At 42.6% G+C, this 17,112-nt stretch overlaps 1 protein-coding gene across 2 annotated transcripts in view; it reads right to left on the reverse strand.

The window, feature by feature from the left end:
• Nucleotides 1–17,112, reverse strand: part of LOC119979297 (metal transporter CNNM2-like) — a 231,752-nt gene that overhangs the window by 28,129 nt on the left and 186,511 nt on the right. For both annotated transcript variants that reach the window (XM_038821348.1, XM_038821349.1), the window contains one exon: nucleotides 3,425–3,487. In XM_038821348.1, the coding sequence (XP_038677276.1) occupies nucleotides 3,425–3,487 (63 nt within the window). The remainder of the gene's footprint in view (nucleotides 1–3,424; nucleotides 3,488–17,112) is intronic.

Genomic DNA, 17,112 nt, shown 5'->3' on the forward strand with positions numbered 1-17,112 from the left:
ACATGTATACATTATTTTAAAATTCTCAGAGACAGAGAACTTCATCCTAACAATATCAGGCATTCCCACTATTTTCGGTATAGACTGGTTGGCTTTATCCTATTTGAGATCTGTAGCTGGAAGTAAAGGAAGATAAGAGCAAATAACTCTTCACTGCAATACTTTGCCATTGTTCCAGTCAAGATTACGGAGATAGTTATCCATAAAGTTGATGACTCAAAGAAGTTCCCATAGCACGCGATAAATTGTTGAAAAGGTGACCAACTTGGGAATTTTTTAAAGTTCAGTACTCAAATTTTGAAATGACCTCTTTCGCCTGGATAGAACAAGTCATCTGGATAAATCTGCTGCTATTTCCTCCTGAAAATAACAGAGGAGAGCAAAAGAGCACTTCTCATTGCAATGGGCTGCCTACTAGCCCAATCAATAGCAATACTCTTTGAAAATTCAGGGGAAATCATTTGAAGCAAATGGTGGATTCCATTGGTTATACATCATGATCAAGGCAGTATTCCAGGCCAACTTGATATAAGAAGAAAATCCAGTGTGTTAGCCCTCAGTTAAACAGGCTGCCCTGGAAGAAAAAGGTTGGAAATCTGGCATTCATTGTGCAACTGGGGCAGGAGTCTTTGGGGGATATTCGGGAGGCAGAACAGAAATTCATCCCAAGGAGGAGGAAGCATGCTTAGGGGAGGATAAGGCATCCACGGCTGACGAGGGAAGTCAAGGACAGCATAAAAGCAAAAGAAAAAGCATACAAAGTGGCAAGCATTAGTGGGATGCCAGAGGATTGGGAAGCCTTTAAAAGCGAGCAAGGACAACTAAAAAAAGTAATAAGGGAGAAGAAGATGAAATATGAGTGCAAGCTAGCTAGTAATATAAAAGAAGATAGGAAGAGTTTTTTTCAATATATAAAAGGTAAGAGAGAGGCAAAATAAACATTGGACCACTGGAAAATGTGGCTGGAGAAGTAATAATAGGAAACAAAGAAATGGCAGAGGAACTGAATAGTTACTTTGCATCAGTCTTCATGGTGGAAGACACCAGTGGGATGCCAGAGCTCAAGGAGAATCAAGGAGCCGGGGTGGATGCAGTGGCGATCACTAAGGAGAAGATTCTGGGGAAATTGAAAGGTCTGAAGGTGGATAAATCACCTGGACCAGATGGACTACACTCGAGGGATCTAAAAGAGATAGCTGAGGAGATTGTGGAAGCATTGGTGGTGATCTTTCAGGAATCACTGGAGGCAGGAAGGGTCCCAGAGGACTGAAAAGTGGCTCATGTAACACCGCTGTTTAAGAAGGGAGGCAGAAGAGGGGAAATTATAGGCCGGTTAGCCTGACTTCGGTCATTGGTAAGATTTTAGAGTCCATTAATACAGAAGAAATTGCGGAGTACTTGGAAGTGTATGATAAAATAGGACTGAGTCAGCACAGCTGCGTCAAGTTGAGGTCATGTCTGACATACGGGCAAACCTGGAGATTGGGATAGAAATGATCTTCATGGTCAGATGGTTTATTTTGAATTCCATAATGGTCCCTTAAACTTAGTCTCCAAAAATACTCAGCAGCCCTGGCAAAGAGAGTATATTTCAGTGTATTTCAGATTTCAAATTGTGCAGAAAACTAATCTCTGGAAAAAGAGTTGCCCTGAAGATACTTTTACACAAAGGAGTAGATGTGGATGCATAAGCTCAATGGAGATGATTCATGCTTGCAGGTTGGGGAATTAGAAACATAAATCTAGTCCCGAAGAAAGTTGTGCATATGCTTGGATATAATTATGGCAGATCTATAGCTGAATCACAACATTTCCATTAACACTAGGTCAGTTTGCAAAGTGCCTGGGATTCCAACAAGTCATTTGAACATTTTGTAAACCAGATTTAACATTGTACGTAACTTACATGCTTTGTGCTGTCAAAAGGAAACAATGTGAAACTACCATCTCCAGGAAGCAAACTATATTTTACTCTGGAGTTAGGTCAGGCCCAGGCACTTGACTCCATATTTACGGTGCCAGTTAAACATTTCTCACTATTGCTAAATTGGCAGCATAAATACATCCTTAAATTATGAGATGGGAAAGTTGTTGTTCCAGTGTTAAGATACCTCAAACAGCTGGTCAAGGAATCCTTCCTGTTGTATTGGTGAATTTATTCCTGGTATAAAAAGTACAATAATTGGTTGCAGTTCATCACCGCATCTAATCTTTCAACAAACAACTTGCTTTTGTAGTGTGCCGTTAAATGTAGTATAATGTCCCTAAGACACTTCATAGGAACTTTAACAAAATTTGGCACCAAAGCACTTCAGATTCAAGGTCTTGCGACCAAAGAATTAAAAAAACACTTTGTTCTGTACATGTGATTCAAGCCAATCGATCTCTCTGATTTTCCTTATATTTCCAAACTAAATCCACAATTGTTTCCCCATGTCATTCTTTATCCCTCAGTTTCACTGGGCTGAATTTTCCTGGGTGGGTTGTGATCTCCATATCTGCATGAATGCCAGGTCGAGAACTCATAGATGTCTGTGACAGGATAATGGACACAATCTTCCCAGAAACGGCCAATCAAGTAAGCTCCGGGGGACCCATCCAATTAAGGAAGGTGACCAGTTTCCACCATTGGGAGGGCCAATCAGAACGGCCCTTGGGTAGGGCAGCTGGCTGCCTTCAGTGTGGCCAATGCCTGGTCAGTAGCAGAAACGGCAGCTTTCACAGCAAGGCAAGCATTAATGGAGACATCAGTCTCGATGGTGGCTGCAAGGGTATACCTGTTGCCTGCAGGTGGATTTGCTTTGTGAATTACTGCCAGCAAATACATTTTCCCTCAAACCACCTACAGCTTGGATCTCTTGCTGTGAAGCTGCCTCCAATTCATTTTTGGCCTCCTGACACACCTGTGCACCATTAGAAAGATGATTCACGGCCTGGAAAACTGAAGATAAGTAGCTCATTACCATCTTTCAATAAAGTCCCGCCACTTCTGGGAAGGTTGTAAGCAAACCCACTAGTCTGCCTCCGGGAAAAGCGTTCAGGGATGCATCAGGAAACCAACCCCCATACGGTCTAAATTTCCTCAGAAACCGCACTACAGAGCTGGAAAGTTTCAGCCCATTGCAGGTATTTCTCTTCCTAGTACCGATTATTCGAGATGCACAGTGCATGTTTTAATCAATATAAAACCTGGATAAATTGGTATAATTCTAAAAGCCGATGGATTAACGAATGGCTGAGAATTCCATGATTAAACTGTAGCTTTAAGATTCATTATATCACATAGGTGCTCCAATGGGACCCTTGAAATAATTGTATTTTGCACACTGAAAAGATTTCTATTTAATATTGCAATAAATTGTTATTGAGTTGTGAAAATTGCAGCTTTAATGAGCACAGTAAGAACATATTTGTACAAATTTACCTGGTGAACCAGCCAGTGATTCAGTTCTGCTGACAGCAAAGGTACGAGACAGAGACAAAGGAACTAAAGGAGAAGAAAAAATAAAAACAGAAAGAAAGTAGTAAAAATTGTAAGTGGGAAAATATTTGACAATTATTAATTAAGGCACGATAACTACGGTAAACAGAACTCTGACTTTGTACATAAAGTTGGCATCAAGAAATCATAGATTATACACAATATATCACCATAACAAATCTCAAACTCAAACCATGTAATATTAACCGCTTTTCTGGAAAGTTTTAGTATGCAAGTGTTAAAATATCCATCTCACCATTGCCCAATTAAAAAGATTAAATGCTTTTCAAAAAATATTTTCTAATGTTTCCACCACTGTTCTGAAAGAGTGACCTCTTTGCTAGGGCGCTGTTTCAGAGGCACCCTCTAGTACTTCAGCCAAATGGCATGTTTCATTTGCAAAGCCACAGTAAAACACCAGGTTAAAGTTCAACAGGTTTATTTGGAATCACTAACTTTAGGACTGTAGCTCCTTCATCAGGTGATCAGGCAGTGAACGCCAACAGGCTACTCCACCATGAATGGTATCACAACTAATTCAAACAGATGTCCCTACATGTGAATTTTAGCATCACATCCAGAGTATTGCCCATCTGAGATCAACTGGGCAATAAGAATCAGTCTAAGAATCAGGCCGTGGATCTTCCTGACCTATATTGCTCAATACCATCCAGTTATTGCTTCACTTCCATTTAGTTAGCGGTTGGTTCCTGTAAATTTAACTTTTAAAAAATATCCTTCAGAGATTAGCATAGTTTGTGTTAGTTTCAAAATTGGGTCACAGGTCTTTCCCCCCCCCCCCCCCCCCCCCCCCGCCCCGCCCCGACCCCCTCCCCATTATTCAGAGGTTTAGGTAAAGGGCCATGTCCATGAAGCACATCATCACCAAAACCAAGTTATGGGACAGAAGATTGAATACATCAAGAACATTGACTTGAGAAGCTATTATAACATAGCATTTTATAAATTGATAAATATACTGTTGGCATTTTATAAGACACAAAGCATAAAATGAGGTGTATTAAATGCATGCTCTGATGCCTAATATCACAGCACACAGATACTGATACATAATTTTCAGATCGGTGTCCCCTTTAGTTTCACAGTTAGTATTAGTTCAAGTACAATCATTGGAATCAAAGGTGACAATTGAATAAAGTCGCAAATTAAACTGAAAACTTTAGGGACATGAGCTGCACTACAAACTGAGATGACAATTCATCATATTGTGTGGCACTACCACTGTGCTAAACAGGGTAGATTTCAAACAGGTCTAAGTCAAACTGGGCAACCATGAGGTGCTGGGGCCATCAATTGGACTCGGCCCCAATTTGTAACCTCACGGCTCGGCATATGTCCCACTCTCCTATTACCGCCAAGTCAAGGGATTAAACAATTGTTTAATGAAGAGTGCTGGAGGGCATTCCAAGAGCAACACATATGTAAAATGAGGTCTCAACTGGTGAAGCTACAACACAGGACTACTTGCATGCCAACCAGGATAAGCAGCAAGCAATAGACAGAGCTAACCAATTACACAATGAATGGATTAGATCTAAACTCTGCAGTCCTGCCACATCCAGGCATGAATGGTGGTGGACAATTAAACAACTCACTGGAGGACAAAGTTTCACAAATATCCCCCTACTCAATGATGGGGGAGCCCAGCACATCAGTGCAAAAGATAAGACTGAACCATTTGCAACAATCTTCAGCCTGACGTGCCTCCTCGGTTAGTCCCCAGCATCACAGAAGCCAGTCTTTAGCCGCCTCAATTCACTCCATATGATATAAAGACACGGCTTTAGGTACTGGATACTGCAAAGGCTATGGGCACTGACAATATTCAAGCAATAGCTTTGAAGAACTTGGCTCCAGAACTTGCCACTTCCCTAACAATGCTGTTTCAGTACAGCTCCAATATTGGTATCTACACAGTAATGTGGACAATTACCGATGTAATTGTCCATAAAAAGCAGGACAAATCCAACCTGGCGAATTATCACCCCATTAGTCTACTCTCTGTCATCAGTAAAGTGATGGAAGGGGTCATCAGCAATGCTATCGAGCAGCATTTGCATAGCAATAACCTGTTTACTGATGCTCAGTTTGGGTTCTACCAGAGCCACTAAGCATCAAGCATGGACAAAAGAGCTGAACTTCAGAGGCGAGGGAGAGTGACTGTCCTTGACATCAAGTGTGGCATCAAGCAGCCCTTGCAAAGTGGAAGTTAATGGGAATCAGGTGGAGAACTCTCCGCTGGTTGGAGTCAAACCTACCCAAAAGGAAAATGGTTGCGGAGGATGGAGGTCAATCATCTCAGGGCATCATTGCAGGAGTTCCTCAGGGTAGTGCCTCGGCCCAACAATCTTGTGCTGCTTCATCAATGCTTCCATCATAAGGTCAGAGGTGGGAATGTTAGTTGACGATTGTATAATGTTCAGCACCATTCACAACTTCTCGCAGATGATGCTAGATATGAAGAATGATCGAGCTATAGTGTTGGGAAAATATGTGGATCTGCATTTTATTTGATCAGGTCATTACTGACTACCACTAAGGAAGCCAGAGACTTCTCATCAATAGATTAATTAAGTTTTGTTAACCATTGAGAATAAGAATTCGGTAGACAAAAGAAGATAATATCGAAATTAGACAGACAATTTGCACATCCAGTCTTCAGAAACTGAAGACTCTACTTCAAGATGCAGGAATACCTGATAAAGGATATGATAATCTTCTTCAACAAGTCGCTGCAGATTGCGAAACCTGCATTCAATATTGCAAGACATCACCACTTCCTGCCATCAGCTAGGGAGCTTAACGATGCAGTGGCACTGGACTTGAAAGTTTGGGAAAAGGATAGGGGTATTTATATACTACACTTCATAGATATGGCTACCAGATCTAGCCTATCCACTGTGATACATAGTAAAGACAAAAGGACCATTATTGGTAAGATCACGGAAAACGGTAGGAACAGGATTAGGAACATCAACAAAATTACTGGCTGATTTTGGCTTATTTACTGTGATTCCGTAAAAAACCACAGAGAATCGTGAACACAGCCCAGTCCATTACACAAACCCGCCTCCCATCCATTGGCTCTGTCTACATCTCCTGCTGCCTTGGGAAAGCAGGCAGCATAAGACCCCTCCCACCTGACTTATTGACTCTTCCAACTCCTTTCATCGGGCAGGAAATACAAAAGTTTGAGAACACGCATTAACTGATTCTAAAACAGCTTCTCAGCTTCTTCCCCGCTGTTACCAGACTCTGAAACAACCCTCCTATAGACTGATCTGATCTCTTCACACATCTTCTCTACTGAGTAGTACTACACTCCTGCATGCTTCACCCGATATCTGCGTCTGTGGGTTTACATTGTGGGCGGAATTCTCCGCTCCAGCGCAGCATCGGGAAGGCCGTCGTGAACTCGGCCGAGTTTCACGACGGCCTCGGAGGCCGCTCCTCGCACCCTTTTCACCCTCCCCCAGGGGGCTAGGAGCGGCGCTCCGTAAATCTTGGCTGCCAAGAATGACGCGACGGCGGCGCCTACGTGACGTCAGCCGCGCATGCGCAGGTTGGCCGGCTCCAACCCGTGCATGCACGGTTGCCGTCTTCCCCTCCGCTGCCCCGCAAGACGTGGCGGCTTGATCTTGTGGGGCGGCGGAGGGGACAGAGTGCGTCTCTTGGAGACACCGGCCCGACGATCGGTGGGTACCGATCGAGGGCCAGTCCCCTCCCGAGCACGGCCGTGGTGCTCACTCCCCTCTCCACCCTCCACAAGCCACAAACGAAACTTTGGCGCCATGTTCACGATGGCAGCGACCAGGTGTGGTTGCTGCCGGCGTGAACAGGTCGGGAACGTCAAGCCGCTCGGCCCATCTGGGCTGGAGAATCGCCGGGAAAAATGGCAAGCGGCGATTCCTCGAACGGGGGGGGGGGGGGGGGGAGAGAATTGCGGGGGGTGCCAGGGTGGCGTGTCGCGAGTTGCCCGGCCCTCCCGCAATTCTCCCACCCGGCATGGGGATAGGAGAATTCCACCCTCTGTATTTTATGTTTGCCGAATGTATTTTCTTTTCACGTATGGAATGATCTGTCTGAACTGTACACAGAACAATACTTTTCACTGTATCTCGGTGCACATGACTAAACAAATCCAATCCAATGTCATTGTTGATAATATCATTGAAAATGGTAGGAACACCAACAAAATTCCTGACCAATCATGGTGGGGAATTTGTCAATGAGAAATTTCAAGGTATGTACGAAAATCTAAACATTATAAATTCATGTTACATTCAATATTGGCTGATCAACCAGATTATAAACTGCAAACGCCATTGGCAAAGGTGGTACATGCAAAGAAACCTTTGCAAAAAATGGTTGGGGGGGGGGAAAGAGAAGGGTACAGTCCATACAGGTTGGTGTAAAGGACGAAATCCAAAAGTTGCCGTCCATGGTATCAGATGCGTCCCCTGCTTTAGAAGGGACTACATTAGTTCTACTTTTTTGCTCACCTGAATTCCTTGCATACAGGCAGAAAAACTTTCATTAAAGCTGAGGTTTTGGAGAGAATTTGGCAAGCCCAAGCCCTACAGCACTGATTAAGGCCATCAGGGATAATTTCAGCAAGGAATAATGGTATATTATAAAAGGGAAAGCCAAAAAAAGAGTGGAAGGGGCCCGGCAAGGTAATAGAGAGTAATGGGAACGTGCTAATGTTACAACACTGTAATCAAAGTGTTCGGGTATAATCTTCACAGTTGATTGGTACTGACTATCTACATTCACAGGTCCTGAACAGCACATAGAAAGTGAGGAGGCACCATGCACTTCACATATACATGCACTAGGTAGTCAGGAGGAGCAGGTGACAGGAGACACAAGGTTGACAGACTTTGAACAGAGTAATATTGAGGCACAGGATGATGATATTTGTTCAAAAGGGCAATTCCCTAAAGTGGGCCCAAAGATAATATACATGCCAGAAGGGACCAGTGTGTGGAGGGAGGCTACTATAATAGGGCGAGCAGGGAAAATCTCTGAAAAATACAGAAATAGGTTAAATGTGCATGAAGATAGACAAGAGGAAAGATGTATGGATTGGCAAAATTGGGGAAACCCAAAAAGCGGAGCATCAGTTCTGAAACCAGAAAGTGGCTGTGACACCACAAAGATCCAGAAAGGGACAGGGATTTAAGCAGAGGCTGTAGCTTAATGAGAATAAGGCCTTGAGAGCAAGCTCAATAGAAGTTCTCATGACCGAGAGATTTTAGTAGCTGTCAGTACTGATAAACCAGCTGGGGATGGTTTAGCACAGTGGGCTAAACAGCTGACTTGTAATGCAGAACGAGGCAGCAACGCGGGTTTAATTCCTGTACCGGCCTCCCCGAAAAGGCGCCGGAATGTGGCGAATAGGGGCTTTTCACAGTAACTTCAGTGAAGCCTACTTGTGACAATAAGCGATTATTATTATTAAACTGGAAAATAAGCTAATAAAGAAAGCAAAATGGAAAGAGGTAGAAAGTTGGAAGAACATTGGATTATCTACTGAGATACATGAGTCAGCTTTATTTCACCGATGGATCTGTACAGAAAAGGTACTCCCAGACAGCACGTATAAGGTCAAAGCAAGATTAGTAGCCTGAGGATTTGAAGAGAGCTTAAGGGATCAGGATATCAGGGTGAACTCATCTACTGCAGGGAAAAGGTTGAGGATTTCTTTGGGCTATTTTGGCTTCGTACACCTGGGAATGCAAATCTATGGACATAAAGGCTTTGTTTAAGTGGGGGAAGTTTCAAAGAGATTTTTTTTTTAAACTGCCCAAAGAAGTTGGTGGTTTAGAAGGAAAGCTTCGGTAATTGAACAATACGTGTTTATGAAATGAATGATGCATCAAGAGTATGGTGTTTTTCCATGAGGTATCTTGTTCAAAAGAGGTTTTGTTCAGTTAAAGGTGGACCCTGAAATGTTCTACTGGTACCATAGGAGAAACTAGTTGGAATTTTCAGCATACATGTTTATAATTTCCAGTGGGGGAGGGACTGCTGGATGTGAGTAAAGGGGTAATCAAGACGTTAAAGGAGGAATTCAAGGTAAGAGCCTTTAAATACATAGGTTTAGACATTAATCCAAACAAGTCAGGAGTGACACTGAATGACCAATCTTATCTAGAAAGTGTTAATCATATCTCCATAATTCTGGTTAGATCTTCACAAATCCAGCTACCAAGGAAGAAACAGAACAACTGAAGTTTGATTGGGCAGTTTTAAAAAATTCATTCATGGGACTTGGGCATCGCAGGCTGTGCCAGCGTTTGGTGGCAAGCAGCTTGTTAGTAAAACCCATATTGTCCCAGTTTGGACCGTAGACATTAAGCAGGACCACCGAGGTACCCGTCAAAATCCACAAACAATAACATGTCTACCATTGGGGTACGCCAAGATCAGAGAGGCAGAACATTGAACCTTGTATTGATACAAATTATCATGCCCTGGGCCCTACCATCAAAGTCAGAATGAAAAACCTGTCCCACACACCCCTTCCGCAACCTTGTCTGGTCTCTGACTCGCAATGGGCGGCACGGCAGCACAGTGTTTAGCACTGTTGTTTTACAGCGCCAGGGACCCGGGTTCGATTCCCGGCGTGGGTCACTGTCTGTACGGAGTCTGCACGTGCTCCCCGTGTCTGCGTGGGTTTCCTCCGGGTGCTCCGGTTTCCTCTCTCAAGTCCTGAAAGACGTGCTTGTTAGGTGAATTGGACTTTCTGAATTCCCCCTCATTGTAACCGACTGGGCGCCGGAGTGCGGCGACTAGGGGATTTTCACAGTAACTTAATTACAGTGTTAATGTGAGCCTACTTGTGAGACTAATAAAGATTATTTTAAAAATGAGTCTCCTGCTGAAACAACACATCAGCATTCAAACTTTTACGGTGAGCAAATACCCTCAACCTCGTCACTGGGAAATTCAGCCTTCAAACAATACCACACATAAACATATAAAAAAATAGTACGGCAAACAAAAACTACTAAAACCTACTTCTAATAAACCTAAGCCCAAACAGAACGAAAACACTAAGCTCATTATCTAAAACAAAACTAATATAACGACCAGCAGTCACCTCCAGCGCACCACATTCTTTCTGGTTGTATCACAGCTTGGTATGGAGCCTGCTCTGCCCAAGACTGCAGGAAACTACAAACGGTTGTGAATGTAGCCCAGTCCATCACGCAAACCAGCCTCCCATCCATTGACTCTATCTACAATTCCCGCTGCCTCAGAAAGGCAGCCAGCATAATTAAGGACCCCACGCACCCCGGACATACTCTCTTCCACCTTCTTCCGTCAGGAAAGAGACACCGAAGCTTGAGGTCACGTACCAACCGACTCAAGAACAGCTTCCTCCACTGCCATCAGACTTTTGAATGGACCTACCTCGTATTAAGTTGATCTTTTCTCTACACCTTGCTCTAACTGTAACATTATATTCCGCAGTCTCTCCTTCCTTCCCGGTGTACGGTATGCATTGTTTGTACAGCATGCAATAAACAATACTTTTCACTGTATACTAATACATGTGACAATAACAAATCATATCAAATCAAATCAAACCACTCCTATTAACTAACTCTTCGGCTAGCAAGGCGGCTCGCACCCAGAGTGAAGAAAAATGCTAAGAGAAAAAGAACACAAAGTGTAAAAACCCCTTAAAACATAGTGCTCCATAGATTTTCACATCAGTTATAACAAATAGAGCAAAACCCCCCTTGAAATTAAACCCCCATCCAAATCCAACTTGCGAAACATTCAACCCACACAAGGACAAAGAAATGCAAACATGAACAGGGAATCTCAACAATCCCCCACCTCAAAAACCTTAACCTGCACCCAGCCCATGCTTTTTTTAAACAAAAGAATCGTCCTCCTCTCACGCGTCAAAAAAAAGTATTTCCCCTTAAAAGTCACTCTTAGCAGCGCCAGTACACCACCCCAAAGTGGATTTCACTTTTATACAGAGCGGCTTTGACCTTGTTGAATGCAGCCCACTTATTTGCCAGCTCTGCTCTGACAAAGCCTGATAGAGTCTGATGGCGTTGCCTTCCCATTTTATTTTATTTTAAAAATAAATTTAGAGTACTCAATTATTTTTTTTTCCAATTAAGGGGCAATTTAACATGGCCAATCCACCTAACCTACATCTTTGAACCCCACGCAGACACGGGGAGAATGTGCAAACTCCACATGGACAGTGACCCAGGGCCGGGATTCGAACCCGGGTCCTCAGCGGCATAGGCTGCAGTGCTAACCACTGTGCCACATGCTGCTCTGCCTTTCCATTTGTAATCGCGATGCTCCTTTGCCCATCTCAGGGCCCACATTTTCTTGGAAGCTGTAAAACTTAACAATTATGACTTACGGTGGTTTGTTGGGACGAGGCTTCTGTTAGAGTGTCCAGCTCGGCAGGGGACGCAAGTCCCCCACCCTCTTCCCAAATATCTTATGTGGGAGTTGGGCCTTCGATCCCCTCTGGCAACCTACAACACGGATATTTTGCCTCCTTGAACGATTCTCCAAATCACTCACTTTATCAACACTTTATTCATCACAGGCATCAGAGACATCTCCACTTCCAGAGGGGTCATCTGGTCACAATGCCTCGAAAGAGACACCTCCATGCCTTGTATCGCAGCACCTTGCGCCGTTACAATTTAATTGTTTTTCTCCAATGCCAAGCGACTGTCCCAACACTATCTGCCATTGCTTCTCAAAGTCCACCACCAAGGTGCCGGTAAGCATCTCGGCTGTTAGTGAAGTGGTCAGATTCACAGAAGCTGCCTCTGTCATTTTTTCCACTGCCCTGGTCTTCCGTAGCATTTCCCCAATGGAACCTTATTCCATTAAACAAGTGGGTTTTTAAACAAAATGCTCCAGAAACTGGGCAAAAAGGGCTAAACGAACAGTACCCAAGTGAAAGCCACCTCGTGCACGTCTTCCTCCTACATAACGTCACAGTAAGTCCCCTTAACCAACATTACAAAGACAGATGGTCTGATCAACCAGCTTAAAAGCAGAAAGTGCTGAAAATACTCTGCAGGTCAGGCAGCATTTGTGGAGAGTGAAATAGAGTCACAGAATCACACGAATATGGCTTCTTCAGTTCTAAAGAAGCCAAATCCAACTCAAAACAAATTGTTTCCTTTTCCACAGTTGCTGCCAAACGAGTATATCCAGCAGTTTGTTTTATTTCAGACTACCAGCACCTGCAGTTTTTGCTTTCATTTTAGTAGTCAATTGGCTGCTGTGTTTCTTAGATTAAAACACCTCAAAAGTACTGTAAAATACTTAGGAACTTTGGGAAATGTACGATATAAATGAAAGCCTGTCTTAAAATAGTCCAAAGTGAGACCCAATTCTCTACTAATACTTGTTAAGTACTGTACTTTACCAAAGTAGGTAACTCAGTGTAGTAAACCAGTTAACAAAAGCACTCAGCGTCATCCAACATGTTCATTATGTCATTGGTAGTTGCAGGATTTTAACACAAAACCCTTCAAAAGAATTAAAATGTTAAAATTTTCTACAGTTTTCAAACAAATTATGCTGGACACTACAGAATTTTTGAACTCTATAAATTTAAAAAATAAATTTAGAGTACCCAATTATTTTTTTCCAATTAAGGGACAATTTAGCATGTTCAATCCACCTACCCTACACAACTTTGGGTTGTGGGGCTGAGACCCATGCAGGCACAGAGAGAATGTACAAGCGTCTCATGGACAGTGACTCGGGGCCGGGATCGAACCCGGGTCCTCGGCACTGTGATGAACTCTATAAATGTACACTATTATTATGGCCAATAGGATTCAAGGGAAGAGTTCAAATCTCAAATGATAATTTTTGGTGAATGAAAATCCAATATCATCACCAGACCATTTTTTTCCCTGACAATGTTTCACTGTGCTTTTTTATTTTTTTCCTTAGTCATAAGACACAGCAAAAAGCAAAACCACGATTAGGTCTGTCATTGTTCCGAGCCTCCAGCCACCGTTAATATAAGGGTGTTTTTTTGATAAATACAGGCCATAATTCATTAACTGCAAATTGGTTTCAAACCCCTTTAGGTTGTGAAAGTTGCGATTAAGATGTTTTCTATATATAAGCACAGAAATATTACACTGAAAATGACTGGGAATTGCACTGGAATAGTTGAGACCTTGAATATTTCTTAACATGACAACTTTGTCATTTACACCTGCCTGATCCCTGGAATAATAATGATAATAATCTTTATTGTCACAAGTAGGCTTACATTACATTACCACTGCAATGAAGTTAATGTGAAAAGCCCCCAGTCGCCACATTCCGGCGCCTATTCAGGTTCACGGAGAGATAAATCAGAACGTCCAAATTACCTAACAGCATTAGGTATAATGACACTCAACAGGCCTTTCAAATTGCTCCACCTCTAAAAACTGCCATTGAGTATGGATTGGCATTTTCAAGATACTGTAAGTCACTTTCCTCGCATTTTCTACATTTTCTTCAAAAAGGGGATTGAGCGTGAAACTTTTAAAGTATCCGTGGTACTTTAAGATAGAATCATAGAATCCTTACAGTTGAGAAGGAGGTCCATCGTGTTTCGGGACTTGTGGGAGGAAACCGGAACACCTGGAGGAAACCCACGCAGACACGAGGAGAACGTGCAGACTCCGCACAGACAGTCACCCGAGGCTGGGAATTGAACAAGGGACCCTGCTGCTGTGAAGCAACAGTGCTAATCACTGTGCTACCATGCCGCCCTTAGAACTGTGCAATAAAATTAAATCTTTTGTAATTAATGTTTGAATATAACCGAAACTGTTAAATTTCAAAAGGATTTTGGGCAGTCTTGTTTTAAATAATGCCATTCAACAGGCCTTTCAAATTGCTCCACCTCTAAAAAACAGCCATTGAGTATGGATTGGCATTTTCAAGATAGTGCAAGTTACTTTCCTCGCATTTTCTACATTATTTTCTTTAAAAAGGGGATTGAGCGTGAAACTTTTAAAGTATCCTTGGTACTTTAACATAGAATCATAGAATCCTCACAGTTGAGAAGGAGGCCCATCGAGTCTGCACCGACCCTCAGAAAGAGCACTTCAACTAGGTCCACTCCCCAGCCCTATCGCTGTTACCTAACCTGCACGTCGATGGACACTAAGGGGCAATTTAGCATGGACAATCCACTAAATGTTCATCTTTAGACTGTGGGAGGAAACCGGAGTTTAATAAAGGCGAAGGAAGTCAGATAAGTCACACAAAGACGACATTTATTTATAATACGTTCTATTTACAAAGGGGCCTGGTTAGACTTCACCGGGTTCTCTCTCTCGTAGGTCAGTTCCTATCTGTCCGACCTTATGTACACATAGTAATAGCCCCGTAGTTAGCGTGAGAGCTCATACTGCTCCTATTCAAGCCAGCCACATGTGCTCCGTGAAGGTTGTTATACAGAGCACCCAGAGAAAACCCACGCAGGCACAGGAAGGACATGCAAACTCCACAGAGACAAGGCCAGAATTGAATACGGGTCCCTGGCCCTGAGAGATGCCACTTCTAACCACTGTGCCACCATGCATGTTTTAGACAACTGACTTAATCTAAACTAGCACAGTTAGTAGAGCTGTGATCTCACAATCTGTTAAAAAGAGGTCACACTTTACTTTAGCTAAGGCAATTCAGAAGGAATAATTGGAGGAAAATTCAACTTGCTATGGGTGTAAGATATGCAATGGAGGATTAGCATGTATAGAAAACAAACTAGATAACCGCCCACATATCACACAAGTAAAAAAGGATAAGTCATTCCAAAAACTCCACAGTTTAAGAGTAGTTGTAAAGAAGTTAAAAGGACTTGAAACAAGTAATCTCCAGAGTTAGGTGGTATTTAACTTAGAATTTAGAGACACGAGTGAAAAGATTTGTAAGCCGCTAAAGTCAGGGGAGGTACCAGTAGATTGAAAACACCTCCTAATTCAATGAAGATAACGAAACGTGACATACTAACTACACACCTGTTGTCCCACTTCAATTTGTGCAAATTAATTACACAAACTATGAGGATCATGTGCAAATTCAAGTGAACAACCATCAGTAAGATTTTACACAGAAAAAGTCATCCAGGTATTGTAAGGGTCCTTCCTATTCCTTCTTGTTTAGTCCCGGTTTATTCCCTTTCTTCAATTTTCGCCACTGCTTTTCTGATTTGTAGATGATTAACAGACGTGTCTTTAAGGAAAGTGGGCTGGGTCTTTAATTCAAACAGAAGAATTCAGAAAAGACTGTGCTGGTTTAAACTGGTGATTGACTAATGACAGAGATTGGCCAGGACTTGGTTTGATTGATTTGGCTGGTGGCCACTGAATTGGCCTAAAAGGCTGTGCTTTCCCCGGTATCAGATGGTGATTGGATCTGATCCTACTGAAATGGTTCAGAGACCATTGTTTTGTTTTGGCAGCTGAGACAGAAGATCTACTAATTCTCACTAAAAGGCCAGTGTGAGAACCAACTCTCTACAGAAAAGGTTGGTGTGAACCAACCAATTCTTTCTCCAGGAAAGACAGAGGCCTGGAAGAAGATTGATGTGAAGCAAAGGGTATCTCCAGGAGAATCAGAGTAATATTGCTAAACCGCATGGAAGATCATTGCAGACTGTAAACCAGAGAATTTAATCCATAAGCATACTGTGAAGAAAGCATGTTGCGAACCACCATTTGAAGCATAGACTCTTTTGGCCTTCATCCGTATGATTTTCACCCCTTCTCCCCCTCTATGTTTGTATGGTTTGTGTGTATGAGTAGAGGGTGGGGCAGTTAAAGGGATAGTAAGTTAGCTTGTTGTCAGCCAACTGCATATTTCATCATTATCCTGGTTATAACTAAGCATACATTGTGTTTCAATTTACAAACCTGGTGACTGTAATTATTGGGCAGCCATGGGCCAAAGATTTCAAGAATTTTTATAAGAATTATTGGTTAATTCACTTGTGTTGTGATTCCGGGGCACGTGGGGCTGCAATTGGCTGCACACTTGCCCAGGGTGGCGAAACAGTATGTATTAAAAATTCAGTTTAAGGATGGGAAAAATGACTACTGGTTAAAGGGGTTATCCGGGTGAGGGAGCGCGTTTGGACCAGTGGTTCTAATTTTCATTCATGACTTGGACTCTTAAGATGCAATGTGAATTGGCAAGATTTACAGATGATACCAAGCTATAAGGGGGCAGTGGATTCACAACAGGCAGTTCAAAGAACAGTATGCACTAAACAAAGTCAAACACCAGAGGAAAATTACATGCAGGCATACTTCCCTCTAATTTCCATTCACTATGTTTGGTGTGTGGCCGCACATGTCCACATCTTAAAGGAACCACATCAGTTTGTCATCAGTGCTGTATGTTCCTGACTGCTCCACATGCGCACAGTTTAGAGGGAATACGGCATACAAGTGTACAGTATTGTGCATTCAAAAAGCATAAAGAATGTTCTGGATGGATGAATTAAGGTGACCCGAATTACCTATTTCTATGGATCTTGTGATTTTATTATTAAAAATTCAAAGGAACCTGCCATCCTCAAAATATCT

This window comes from Scyliorhinus canicula, chromosome 16 (assembly GCF_902713615.1).
Source record: "Scyliorhinus canicula chromosome 16, sScyCan1.1, whole genome shotgun sequence".
In the NCBI taxonomy this organism is placed as follows: Eukaryota; Metazoa; Chordata; class Chondrichthyes; order Carcharhiniformes; family Scyliorhinidae; genus Scyliorhinus; species Scyliorhinus canicula.